At 43.0% G+C, this 13,992-nt stretch overlaps 1 protein-coding gene across 3 annotated transcripts in view; it reads left to right on the top strand.

Moving 5' to 3' along the window:
* Positions 1 to 10,015, top strand: part of ELAPOR1 (endosome-lysosome associated apoptosis and autophagy regulator 1) — a 64,086-nt gene extending 54,071 nt beyond the window's left edge. For 2 of the 3 annotated variants that reach the window (XM_053392875.1, XM_053392873.1), the window contains exons 15-23: positions 493 to 666; positions 1,448 to 1,628; positions 2,589 to 2,685; positions 3,584 to 3,685; positions 5,121 to 5,247; positions 5,853 to 6,031; positions 7,415 to 7,580; positions 8,209 to 8,289; positions 9,740 to 10,015. In XM_053392875.1, the coding sequence (XP_053248850.1) occupies positions 493 to 666; positions 1,448 to 1,628; positions 2,589 to 2,685; positions 3,584 to 3,685; positions 5,121 to 5,247; positions 5,853 to 6,031; positions 7,415 to 7,580; positions 8,209 to 8,289; positions 9,740 to 9,808 (1,176 nt within the window). In that variant the 3' untranslated portion in view covers positions 9,809 to 10,015. The remainder of the gene's footprint in view (positions 1 to 492; positions 667 to 1,447; positions 1,629 to 2,588; positions 2,686 to 3,583; positions 3,686 to 5,120; positions 5,248 to 5,852; positions 6,032 to 7,414; positions 7,581 to 8,208; positions 8,290 to 9,739) is intronic. The other variant, XM_053392874.1, reaches the window with a different exon arrangement.
* Positions 10,016 to 13,992: the final 3,977 nt, after the last annotated feature.

Here is a 13,992-nt window from a genome sequence, read left to right as displayed (position 1 = left end):
ACATGATATGCATGAGGCCAGATCCTTAAAAAAGAAGATATATAACTGAAAACTTTGTCTTAACAAACTTTTGCATTTTTCTTATTGAAAATGTGGAACCTGTAGACTGAAAGGGATTTTTCCCTTACCAAATCATCCCAGAGTTTTGCTTTTAAAAAAACCCAAGCTTGTCTTTCCTCAGAAATATTAAGTTATTTCCTGCCAAAATGGAAATGGCACTAGAACAGCTAAGCGGTTCATCTCCACATACTCTGTTTTGTGTAATTATCCACATGGTTCCCTGGAGGAAATTGGCAAGTGAGATTCCTGTGAACAGAAGCTTATGGGATTCTGGAGCACTATAAACCTGGCCAGCTTGAGAATAATCAGCCACATTTGGGCTCCTTCCTCTCAGAGTAAACTTGGGTTTTACATGCTGCTGGAGACACTGACAATTTCTGAGCTCCTCTATGAGGAAATAAATTGACTGTAAAAAAATGTTCTGCTCCCCAGATCCATTCTCTTTGTTACAGTGACTGTCACCTCTCAGTCATCGCGGACGGCAGGACTCTGGAGTATGACTTCTCAGCACTGTCTAATAGCACATCATTTTTGGTGGGGCCCAGTTTTACCACCAAAGGGCTAAAGTATTTTCACCACTTCAACATCAGCCTCTGTGGGAATCATGTAAGTACGTGGCGAGGCTTCTGAGAAGCCCATCCTCTATGCAGGGCCCCAACATGTGAGAGTGGCTTATATGGTACAAATCACCCTTATGTGAAGAGAGTTTCTAGGCACCCATGCTCACCCCGGAGACGCAGAACGTTTCCTTAGCAGAATCCCATCCTCCTGGCTGCTCTAGCTGAACCACCGCAACAAAACAGCTCAAATTCTTGAAGGTCTCTTATCTGTAACTTAAGGGAAACGTTTTACTATCATGATGCAACTGCCCTTCTCTCCTGTGAAAGGATGGGTGTTAATAGATCCCTGTGCACTGAAAGTGTGTGTGTCACAGTATCATTGATTTATCCCCACCACCAATGACAGCTGGTGACCACACACCCTACCCATGCATACAGAACTCTTCGGAATAGGCTCTTTGTGTGTACATAGAGCTTCTCCATGCAAAGCAGGGTCCGTTTATCCCAGACTCCTCACCCCTGTTATATGTGGGAGCTCTACGCACATACATTGATACACAAATAGACGCCCTTCCAACATGCATGGGTAATGGAAAATGCGGTGATCAGAGGTGCTGGTGCTAGGCTTTGAAACCCTCCTCGTGCTTTCAGTGCAATAGGGTGGGTTCATCTGAGTCCTCTTACTATGGTTCCTTTAAAAAGAACTTCAGGATTTATAAAGACAAGGATCCAGCCAACACACACACACACACTCTCTCTCTCTCTCTCTCTCTCTCTCTCTCTCTCTCTCTCTCTCTCTCCCCCCCCCCCCTTGCAATTCTCTGAAGGGAAGGAAAATGGCAACCTGCACGGATAACGTCACAGACATGCACATCCTGGGCAAAGAGACAGAGTTCTCCAAATCAACTTCCTCCTATGTATGCCAGTCCATCATTGTCCCCTCTGATGTGATGGCTTACAAATCAGTGGTGTCTTCCCAACCCGTGAGCCTGGCAGACCGCTTTGTAGGTGAGAATTGCAGGGAGCATAAGTCTGTGCTTTGAACAGAGGACTCTGGTTGCTGTTTGATAGAGGCTTTTGGGGGAGTTGCATGTGCTGATTCAGGTGACAGGAACATCCCTGATTATGCCTTCTAGATAAGTCATAGAATCATAGAGCTGGAAGGTACCCAAAGGGTTGTCTAGCTCAACTCCCTGCAAAGCAGGAATTACAGCTAAGGAATCCCTGGCAGATGGCCATCCAACATCTGTTTAAAAACCTCCAATGAAGGAGAGTCCATCATGTTCCAAGGGAGTCCATTCCACTGTCAAACAACTGAATGGATAAGTAGTGAGTTCAGTGTGGCTCCTTCATCTAAAACAAAGTCAACTTTGATGAAAACCCTACACTGCTCAGTGCCACTAAACTTTAGTTCCCCACTCCTCAGCTGTGTTTTTTGCTTTCTGTCCAGGTCCCAGGAAAGCAAAGGAGGGAAAGTCATAGCAATTTCCCAATTTTTGCTGCTTCTTTTTTTAAAAAAAGTATATAGCTAGAGAAATACTTTTTTTTTTTTGCACTGGGTTCTGTTCTACCTCAAATCACTGGCACCACCTCCAGGCCCATAAAATAAAGTATATTTTATTTCCAGGAATTGGCAATCTACTTTTATTTTATATATTGTCATTTTATTTTTATTTTTTTCAAGACCTGGCAATCCAATAGCTAAACCTGGGTCACTCACACACACTAACAGAGCCTAACCAAAGGCACAACAGGCCTCACTTGTTTCTCTGACCCTGATCAGCATTTGTGAGGAAAGCAATGAACAAGACAAGCCTGTTTTCTGGAAGCAGTGAAGAGAGAATTGAAATGGGATTATCCTCTGTGAAGCTCTTTAGCACAGTCAGTTTTGGGAGAGGGGTGGTCCTGGGAATGTCCACTGTCTTCTCAGTGCACTGTCCTTCTCACTGGTTTGCTTCTAACTTGTAGGAGTAACAAGGGAGACCACTCTGGACAACATCACTTCTTTTCCTGACTATTTCCCTGCAGAGAATGTGGGCTTACCGGATGTGATATTTTTTTACAGGTAAGCTACAGGACTGCCAAACATAGGTGAAGGCAGTTTTAGCAGTCTTCTGTGGAAAACTCTGGGTTATTCCTGCATCTTGGAACATTTTTAGTATTTCAGCATCACAGGGAATTTGGGGGCTTTGGCATTCTGGAACCTTCCAAAGAGGATTGAACAAATTCATGAAGGGATAAAGCTATCAATGGCTACTAGTTGTGATGGCTGTGCTCTGCCTCCACAATCAGAGATAGTAGTGCTTCTGAATACCAGTTTCTAGAAACCACAGGAGGAGAGAGGGCTCTTGTGTCAAATCATTCTCTGGAAGGTCTTGGGTTCTGCTGCTTCTTGCTTGCTCATGAGGTACACAGTGATGATTTGCACATGAACCAGCCACAGTATTACTGCTGTTACCAGCAGGAGTGTCTTTGATTCTGCAGAACCAGTTTGGCATCCTTTCTCCCCGCCTTCTTCTCAGTTCTCCTCTAGCCTCTGGCAGGTGGGACTTGAATGTGTGAGAAGGAAGTTGGATCATTTTTTGGATGCTACTTTTCAGTGCATTCCTATGCTTAATTTGAAGGAACTTTTCAATAAATCTTTAGTATTCCCACACCCTGGGAAAATATATCCTTGTGATTTGTCCTCCCTTTTCCTTGGGCCAGATTTCCTTTTTTAGTGCCATTTGTACTGCTGTGCAGCAGTCCTTTGTATGAAAAAGAAAAAATGATACAGTACATGTGTCTTAAGCGTTTCCCACTTTTTAAAAGTTATGAAAACATGCTAGAAACAAGGGAGATACAGCATTGTGTTGCCCCCGAGTGACAACTGTATTAGTGAGAAATGCTAGTACTGTGAAGCCTTGTAAGTGACAGGGCCGTCAGCTTTAGCAGGGATTTCATAACATGCATATATGTTGCAGATCCAGTGATGTGACTCAGACTTGTAGTGCTGGGAGAGCTACTGCCATTAGAGTGAGATGTGATCCTCTAAAACCCCACTCTGGAGTGCTCTCTGTGCCGAGGTAAGTTCAAAGGTTAGTCAGTCTCAATAGCAGGTGCACCCTGTTAAAACTACATTCTGCTCCAAACTCTACAGTGGGGCAAAAACTGGAAAAACTGGTAGAGAAAAAAATTAAAATAAATGCTTTCGATGCTGTAAAAATAGCCGCACTGAGAACAGCACTTACTTTTGTATTGGGTGTACTTGCTTCCAATTCCAGTTGTAATTTATATTTCAGTTTTGTCCGCTCCTATGTTTCAAGCTGGCTGCTCATCTTGTTTATGCATTTTAATAGTTGCTTTTTTAAATGAGAACTAAGGAATAATGATTTAGCAAAGACTGTAGCTCAGTGGTAGAGCATCTGCTTTGCATGCCGAAGGTTTCTAGTTCATTCCCTGGCATCTCCTGATAGGGCTGAGAATGTCCCGTCTGAAATCCTGGAGAGCCTCTTCCAGACAACGTAAACAATACTGAGTAGCTGGAGGTCAGACATGGCATAGGGTAGCTTCCTGTGTTCACAACCCTTCTAAAGGCAAAACTAAAAGATGCATAAAAGCATCTCCACTGCTTAATGCTTTCTTTCCCCCCCCCGCCCCCGCCCAATATTAGCTATAACAGCTCCAGTCTGGGTCAGGCCTATAGCACAAGATGAAGTTGTGTTAACATTGACCCTTTCCACTCTGCACCATTTCCCCAATGGCACTCCACACCCCCCGCCAATAAAAGGCTACTGTTGCTGATGCAGGGGAAATGATAGAAATGTGCATATAATTTTCCTGCTGTGGAGTTATTTTCATGGGGGAAATGATACGGGGAGGAATACTAAAACTATTTTATTGTGCTGCACTATAGTCCCAGTCTGGTTTGGGAGGTGTAGCTATTTTTTTGGCAAAAAGCGTAAAGACACCAAGTTGCATTCATATGCCACCAACTTTATGTGACGTTTATCACTGTGACACGCTTCTGGAACCCAGTTCAGTCTCATTTACATTTACAGACCTAACCTATCAGCATAAGCTTTGCCATATCCGTTCCTTCACATACCAACACAACTTCTTTACCTCTTTAAAATGCAGAGGTCTACTGGGTATAGTCAAAGTAGAATGGTGGTGAAGTGGTCTAACAATGGAGCCTATCTCAACCTTGCAGGGTTTAAATTCTTTCATGAATGTCACCGGTCTCCAAGGGGTCTGTGTAACTCAGATACAGGAAATGCCTAAGACCTATTGACATCTATGAAAGAAATAGCATTTACAGCAAGAACAAGTGTTCCATGCAGCAGAGTTCATGCGCTACATACATGAGGCATAGCTTTGGTTCCCTGGAGTCACGGGTGACAGACTCTTTCATGGCAGGTCTGGGACAAGGGCAGGTCTTGACACCCACAACAGCTAGGTCATGAGGTGAGCCACTGAATAGATTCCATTTCAGATGGCACTTTATAATTTTTCAAACAGCAAGTGCCCTGAAGGAACCTGTGACGGATGCACTTTCCATTTCCTGTGGGAGACTGTTGAAGCCTGCCCCCTCTGTTCTGCAGATGACTACCATGCTATCATCAGCGCCTGTGTTGGAGGGATTCAGGTAGGGACTCAGAATGGCTTCTTTTGAGTTCTTATCTTCAGGGCCTGAGAGCTGCCCATTTTTGTGACTATTATATGAACATTAAAACAAGTCATCGACAGCTACGGCAGCCCAATGATCATTTAGTGAACATGCCGGTTAGGACAGGCAGAGACACCAAATTGAAATCCACTATTTTTTCCCCTGGAGTTGTCACAAAACCATACTTGTCTGATCTTAAACATGCTTACCTGAAGTCAGTTCCACTGATTTCACGACAATAAACCGCTTCAGCAGCAGGTTCAGCAATGATGTACCGATTTATTTTTGTTAAGAGGATTATGTCCCTTCAAGATCCCTCTAGAGTGGTGGTGGTGGTGGTGGTACAACTATTATGGTTGCTTCGAATCTATAAGGTGGCATCAACACTACATTTCTATATTGGTTTCAGTTTATTTCCCTGAAAACCATTTCTAGATAGCTTAGCGTAAAATCTCTCCTAAGTGCTACAGGGTAAAACAGAAATGTACAGTAAGACCATCAGCATCAAAAAGAGTACAAAAATGCAACATGAGCTGCGACTGCATGTGATTAAAAGAAGGCCATGCCTGCTTTTTCTTCCACAGAGAACCACGTATGTATGGAGGGAGCCCAAGCTGTGTTCGGGAGGCATTTCGCTCCCAGATCAAAAAGTCAGCATTTGCAAAGCCATGGACTTCTGGCTCAAAGTGGGCATCTCGGCGGGGACTTGTGCTGCTATCCTGCTGACTGCAATGACTTGCTACTTCTGGAAGAAAAACCAGAAGTGAGTAGCTGCTTCTGTTCCTGCCCATTATGCTTGCTTGCTTGCTTGCTTCATAGATGCCCAAGACCTTTTTCAAGGTTGCCCTTTAAATCAGATGGCAACCTTGAACAGCACAGCAGAAGCAAATAGGTGAGTCTGTGTTCAAAGATAGCAAGCTCTTCAGTAATATGTCACTCTTTTATACATTGTTACATGTCAGTGATGGCATTCTCGCCTTCCCCAGTTTGCCTTCTTATCATCCCATTCTCAACCCTGCCTATCCTTCCATGCCTAAAAAGCAAGAAAGACCCACCAAAAACAAAACAGTTTTTATTTTCCAGAAGCGTTAAGTGCATGCAACTTTAACACACTCACAAACAGTGCATCCATAGCCCTGTTCAGTAGCACCTTGTGAAAGGGGTGCAGCTTGTGAAATTAGACATCTTCATACGGGCAGTGATATATAGGGGAAGAACCCCCCCCCCAAAAAAAACTCTTTACTGGTGGGCAATATGAGACATAGGGCATCAGGTTAGCATTGTGTAGTTACAGGGTTGCTGACTGGCTAACTGCCTATGACTTTTCACAAGCCACAGCCCTTTATGAGTCACCCCTTGATCATATTGCTAAAAAAAAATTGCAGATGGATCCTGTGAATTAGTTTCCCAGCATATGCACTAGAAAAAGCTGGTGGCATTACCAGCAAATATTGAGTGGAGTTTGCTGAGCAGTGATCCAATTCCAGCTGTAGTTGTGATGAAACCTCTTCAATGAAGAGTGTTTCTTACCCATCAGTTTCTCAACAACTATAGGGGATCAGGTCTACTGTTGCTTGAATGTACCTGCTGCCAGTGGATTTATGCTATGATAAGTGTCCCCTTTGGATGCTTACATATGAAAGTATCTGCTGGCAGAGAGGATACCAGTCCCACTACCACTTGAAATAGAAGCCTTCGCAGCTTGCTTGTCTGCACCCAGGAAAGAGGTCTCCACTTCCAAGCAGCAGATGGGGCTCTGAAATGCTCGCTGGCAAAGATCAGCAGCTGAATATTCTGAGAAGAAGGGAGGCAGAATTGTTTCCTCTTTGGAGAAACTGAAATGCAAGCTCCTTTTGAATTTTCTCCAGGAGGGAAAATATCCCACCTTTGCAGTGCATGCATAGGATTAAGCTAATAAATCCTTTGGATTGTGAATGTGTATGACGGCGTGTGCTTGTTTGGGTGTACAAAACATTTCTTTTTCTACCTGTAACAGTCAGCTTTCACGTGGCCTGAAGCTGGGCTTAGCATCTCCAGATTTTAAAGTGATTCCCCCCCCCCCCGCAAGTGTCCCATTTTTGGGACCCAAACTCTATTCATCCATCATCCACCTGGCTTTCTCTATGTCTGTCTTATATCTTCGAAGGTTGGAGTATAAATATTCCAAGCTGGTGATGAATTCCAGTGCCAAGGACAGTGAGCTGCCAGCTGCTGACAGTTGTGCCATTATGGAGGGGGAAGACGCAGAGGATGACCTGATATTCACAAGCAAGAATTCTCTCTTTGGCAAAATAAGGGCTTTCACCACAAAGGTAAGGTGCTTTGTGAGACCCAGCCTGCATGTGTAATGTGCCAGAATGAAGCAAGAGAGGCCTTGGGCTTGGCTCCAGTGTTTATCTAACCTGACAGATGTCTAACATGTCATGTTGAACTTGTGAGGCCACATCTGAATAGACAGCTTCCCAATTCACTTAATATGTACAGTATCCCTGAGGTGTGTGTGTGTGCCTTTCTCTAGTAGTCGCTATCCTTTTATTTTTGAAGTAATGATTTCTAGCATGGGCTGCTGACTGTGCAAGACCCAGGCTGTAGTAGGGGTTTGGGGGGAGGGGAGGGAGAAGAGTGATTAAAGCTTCATTCTCCTCCTCTATCCTGTTAAAAATATTGACAGAGTAGCAAAAGGAAAAGGACATTTTCTCTCCGAACAAATACATCAAATACAGCTAACCTTCCAGGATGCTACAGGCTAGGGACCAATCAAAAGGCATGATTACAGTAATGTCCTCATCCTAGATCTGTGAGCTTTCTCCAGCCTCAGAGTCTATATTCACGTGCTGCTGTGTTTCCTATTCTACTGACTGATGTTCTGGTTAATGGTGCGCTGCTTTTATTTTTCATTTTATCCCTCCCCCCCTAATGTGGCTATTTGTTTTCCTGTAGGCTTCTCTTAGGTACAGTCAGGCATGGCAGGAGTCTGTGTGTAGGGCTGTTCTCAATAAGCTAAGAGGAGGAGTCTTCCAGGTAGATAGAGACCAAATGTAGATGGTATTGTCTTGTGTCCCCTGTGTCTAAAAACAAGCCAGCTGACTGAGGGCGTATAGTAACCAAATGGCATTGGATGGGATAACAATATGGCCTTGTGACATCTGACTGGTACCCAGCGCCGTATGGTATTCTTGGGAAATCCAAGCCACACTGCCAGCTTTCTACAGCTGCAGCCTCTCCTTTCCCAAAGGGGGACGGTGCCACAACCTTTATTTTGGAGGAGGAAGGCAAGGAGGCCCAATGTGTGCTGGAGACACACCAATGGGTGTTAATTCAGGCTGCAAGTATAGGATGCTAAACTGACCCAGAAAGGTCCTTGAGCCCTGGCTTGTCTCTGGAACAAGTAGCTGCTACTCGTTGTGCTGTCCAGAATCATCTATGACTGGCTCTGTGTCATATTTTGCTCAGTTTCATCTTTTGAGAGCCAGAGTCAGGGCTGCTCTGACTTGATGGAGCTGGGGAGAACCAAGGCAGAGCCATGGAAATCTGGGCCTGTGGGATTCAAATGCCATGTCTGGAATAAATTATGGGAACTGAACACTGTACACAGAATGTGGGTGGGTTTTCTCCACTCCCCTGCAAATTACAAGCAAACTGGGCCTTTCTGCTTGTGACCTAAAAGTTATTCCCGCCCCCACCCAGTAAATACATTCTGTTAAAATGTTGGCGAATTCTCATGTGTATGGGCTTGCTTTGCTTGAATTAGGGTCTTTAATCAAGAGGTTATGAATATTTAGCTGTTAGCATATATTTCTATTTGCAACATAATAGTTCCTTATCCACACAACCAGCCTGATGCAACTGCTGCGATCACTGTTATCCCCATTTTGCAGATGGAGGCTGAAATAATTATTTTACACAAAGCTGCTGGTGAGGTTATTGCAGAAGTGGAGTTTGAACCATGTCCAGCACCCTATCCACAGGGTGGATCCTTCTGAATTCAGTCCTCTCTGGGTGCTGGTTGCTGAGTGGCTCCCACAAGGCTCAGTGACAACCCTCACCTCTCCACCAACTGTCTCTTCTGAATGCACTGCTATCCAGCACAGGTTGCTTCCATGCTAAGGTCCTTAAGTACTCCAGAGACGTTGCTTTTTGCAGTCGGCTGGAAGTAGAACTAAACTGTGGTTCCATATAGCACTTACATAGCACTGTGTTTCCCGTAACACTCCTACAATAGTCATTCTGACAGGGTCAGAAGACCACGCATGGAGGCAGCTGGTTATCATAGTTTTGTGGGAGATGCCCTTGCACCCTACTGCCCTTTCATGAGCATAGGGTGCAGGATTGCACTCTCTGTTCTTTCCGTGTTACTAAATGCTGGGGTATGACATAATCTGGCTTACTTCAAATGAAAGGTGGGGGCTCTGAGAGATGCAAATGACATTTTATATAGTCCCACTCACACTTCGTTTTATGTTGTCTTTAGAGAACATCTGATGGCTTTGACTCGGTCCCACTGAAGACCTCCTCTGGCACCACTGACATGGATCTTTAGGAATGGATTGCCCACCTCCCATGCCTTTCCTGCAGGATGCTTTGGGAGTTCTCCTTGGTTAATCCCTGCACTTTGATGAACTTGCCATGTGGCCTTATTGGATACACTTTTAACTTCAGCTTCTTACTGTACTTTTTTAAAACCGAAAATTTTAACATTCCCTCCCGAAAGAAAACCATGCCAAATACAACTGTGCTTTTAAAATTATATGTAGATATATATTTGTATGTTTCCTGCGCTCCCTACCCACTCTTCTGTAATGCTTTTGGGTTTTACCTTTCAACAAAAGTTGTTCTATGCTGGTGACAATAGCTGCATTTCCTCTCTCCCCTAACACCAGAAATGTGTAAAATAGCCGAAGATATCATTGCCATTAATTAAGTCAGCCCATTGAGGCAGGCTCCTAAGGCTGCAATCCTTACCTGGGGGAAGTATATATGCACACAGCTGCTCTGTAAATGTTTGTTTCATTTTAACACCAACTTGACTTTCAAAATACTTTCTCTGTGTACTAAAGCAGCAGTGGTATTTTGTCAAACAGTAGTGAGGCTTGCCTGCCTCATTAAGAACCCTTCAGAAGAGATACAATGCATTGGGCTCAAATTGCAAAGTTCTGCACTCCGCCCACCAGTCTCACTTTTATAGGTTGACTGTTTCTTACGCCAGAGCAGTCTGCAATAACCTTGCAAGTGACAATTCCATTAAAGGCTCCCTAAATTCCATCATAGTAGAATCTGCATGTGGTCCAGTCTGGAAGGAGTATACTTCAATCATTTAGAAAGGGTATGACTTAAACATTGAAAGGATTATGGCCCAGAGTAGCTGGATTTTCCTCGTCTGTTTGTATAGCGATGACTTATGGAGAAATGCTGTGCAGTCTTGCATCTTGTTTGTTGACCTTTAGTTTTAAAACAATAAGGGAATCATTTATCCCTGTGCTGACTTTCTCCAATACTTGAAAACTCTGATCCTAGGATATTGGGGCAGGGGGTGTTATTTTTTATGTGACTTCAGAATTACCATCCAGGAAAATGTGTGCCTATTGTCCATGCCCCATTAGAACACTTTCCTTTGGAGAAGCAAAAGTATAATACTTTACACAATATCAAGAATCAGGCGGATCTTCCAGCACAATTATCCTGCATGAACACCAAAAGAATTAATACTTACTTCTTTTCAAGTTATATGAATTACAGGTGCTAGATCTGTGGCTGTGATTATCAAGTATGCCATGGCAAATAGAGGCCGGAGAATTACAGTCAATCATTTCCCTGTCAGGCCCAAGGATGAGTGGAAAAGCTTTTAGAAAAAAAACCCTGGACAGCCCTCTGTTGCTGTTTTTTTTACAATTCTTCCTCATGTAATTTTGTGCAGACCTAGGCATGCAGATTTTTTATTTGGCAAATAGTGAAGAAATAATTAGGTTTTGGTTTTAATAGCCAGTGTTATATCCAAACACAGCCACTGAATACATTACAAATGGCTGCTCCTGAATTCAGTCAACATTACTGACAACTGCCAAGCCAATGTTGACTGATTTCATCTCTCTGTTTGTTTTCGCAGGTTAAAATAGCCTTTAGTATAAAGCACTTCAATGAAGAAAAATACAGAAACCCAGCTCCTCCTCTCAGTCATTCAGTTTTAATTCCAATGACATTACTCTTGGTTCTGCTTTCAGTAACTTTCTCAATTTCCACACACTCTACTTTTCTATCTATATTGTACAAGTGTTAAACAACAACAACAACTTACCTTTAGAGCAGCTGGGAGGAATTTGTACAACTGCAGGTAAGGAGGGCTAACCTTGGCTTAGGTTGACTTTAGTTTATTGGGATTTGTAATTCTGTTGCTTTTCCTTCAAGAGAAGAAATTAAAGATGGCGGTGGGCAGTGTTATAGGTTATGGGAAATGGAGTAATTGAGGAGCTGCCATATATGGTGGATGGGCTGCATTTTACTTGGTGAGTTACCTTGCGGAGGCTTGTGGATGTTTTTCCCCTTAGCATAATGCTGCTTACATCAACAGTGAAATGTCACCGTACCATAAACTTTGATATATATCCATGTAGCTTTTTTACGGTCAGATTTCAGGCTATTCCTTGGAAGAGGAGTAGATTTATTTCTTCACCAGTGAATCCTGTGACAATGAAACCAATCCAGCAGCTAGCTTTCCCTAGTGCTAAATGCCACTGCTACCTGTTTTCAATCAGAAGGAAAATGGATTTATTTTACTTGGAAAGTACTCCAAAGCTATGGCCTAAGGAAGCCTGAGATGCTCATCAGAGGATGAGAAAACTGACCTCAAGAGACACGAAAGAGAAACTGGCCCCTTTTAATATATTGACACATCTGAAAATCTCTGGGCTCTGGTTCCATCGTTTTACACAAGAAAGATATATTCAGGGACAGCCAGGAATAGTTAAACTACTACTGTGGAAAGTTGCACCCTGTTGTCAAGACCCAGGATAGAGGAGAGGAGCTAGGATAATAAGCTGTTGATAAATTGCCAGTGGTGAAGAAGGTGTTGATGGATAGCTTCCCCATTGCTTACGACAATTAGGAAGAAAGGTTAAGAGAAACTCTGGGCTGTTTCCAAAACAAGTTCTTATGCAAACAGAACCAGAAGCACAGAGCTAGCACTAGGCAGAAAGAATACCATAAAGAGATGTGTAAGTCCAGAGTCTATTGCAGAGGTCAGCTTACCTAAGCATCTCACATCAAGCTGAAAAAGCTTATTTTCCCCCTCTGCTGTTTATGCTAAAGAGAAGAAACAAAAGCAGCAACAAATCCTTTGGGATGATTCTGCAGCTTTGTTAACACATAGACTTAATGTTTGTATGTCTGTCATTTGTTCAATAGTGTAAGGGGGGGAGAGAGAGACAAGGGGGAGGGGCACTTGCACCAGCCACAATCTAGATAGGGTGCAAAGTAGACCTTAAAGATCAGGAAACATTTTATTAAGAATGTAAGTGGTGCAAAAAGCCCCCACAAAATCTTTGGTTTGGAAAATTAGATGTTTTGTCGGAGTGGTAAAGGCAACAATTCACTTGGTTGGGCATGCAAACATAAGGGCAGTCCTGCTGGGTCAAGCCAAAGGCCCATCTCCTCCAGCTTCATGTTCTCATCATGGCCAAACCATAGGCTTCCAGGAAGCCTGCAAGCAGCACCTAAGCACAGCAACAACAGTTGTTTCCCAGCAACATGCAGCATCTGACAGTGGAGGTGGGACATGGAGAGCAGCTGGACATCCAGAATAACACATTTGCAACTTTTCCTTGGTTCTGTCCTGCAACATCACCTAGTCAAACACATTCAACCACTTCATACCACTGGGGCTGATGAAACGGGGAGTGGAGAAGATAATCATATGGTCAGGCAGTGGGTATTTTGTACCCCAACTTTTGAATAAATTCATGGTTGAGCAGTAAGCAGGAGGTGCAGCGAGGATGTGGAGTTTTAGCAGCAACACCTTTAAAAGATTCAGTGCCATTCTCACCCCAGATTGTATTACTTGCTCCCCAAAGGGGGCTAATCCAAGAGTAATGCTTGTTTTTATTTGTTTAACTCCTATACTTATTATTGAGGGTAGGAAGTATCCAGACTTTCTGACCTGTGCCATTTATATGAATTTACAGCAGTGGCCCTTCTCTAATTCTCTGGACTTGCTCTTAAATTTAATTCAGAGCATCAAGTGAAATCAGAAGGGTACTTTTGACGATTTCATAGAATCACTGCTTCTGTTTTTGTATGAAGTTGTGATTTATTATTCTGGCTTTTTGTCTTTGCAATATTTTGTATATGCTTGAAACTATTTATGGATTAAACCAATATCTGTAAGATTTGATTGACATACCAGATATGTTGTTGTCCTAGCGGCAATCTTCAAGGACTTTCATTGTTTGTGTGGACTAGGTTATAAGTGCTATTCAGGGACTACAATATGATACCTTTCTTACATGGATGACAATGATTTTTTGCAACTCTGTATGTTACAGAATTGATTGGATTATATTTATATAACTGTGTTTTTTCAGCTTTGTGACGATAAACTGCAGGTTAACTTGCTCTGTATGCAAAATGGGCTGGGTTCCTTTTATATATGATTTTAATAGAATTTAATAGTTTCTAGAGGCAAGAATTGCGTGTACATTTTTGCGGTTAAAAACAATAACACTTCTGAACTCG

The sequence above is a fragment of the Podarcis raffonei genome, chromosome 6, assembly GCF_027172205.1.
Source record: "Podarcis raffonei isolate rPodRaf1 chromosome 6, rPodRaf1.pri, whole genome shotgun sequence".
Classification (NCBI taxonomy): Eukaryota; Metazoa; Chordata; class Lepidosauria; order Squamata; family Lacertidae; genus Podarcis; species Podarcis raffonei.
The sequence above is the reverse complement of the archived record's forward strand: the minus strand, read 5'-3'. Positions and strand labels throughout refer to the sequence as shown.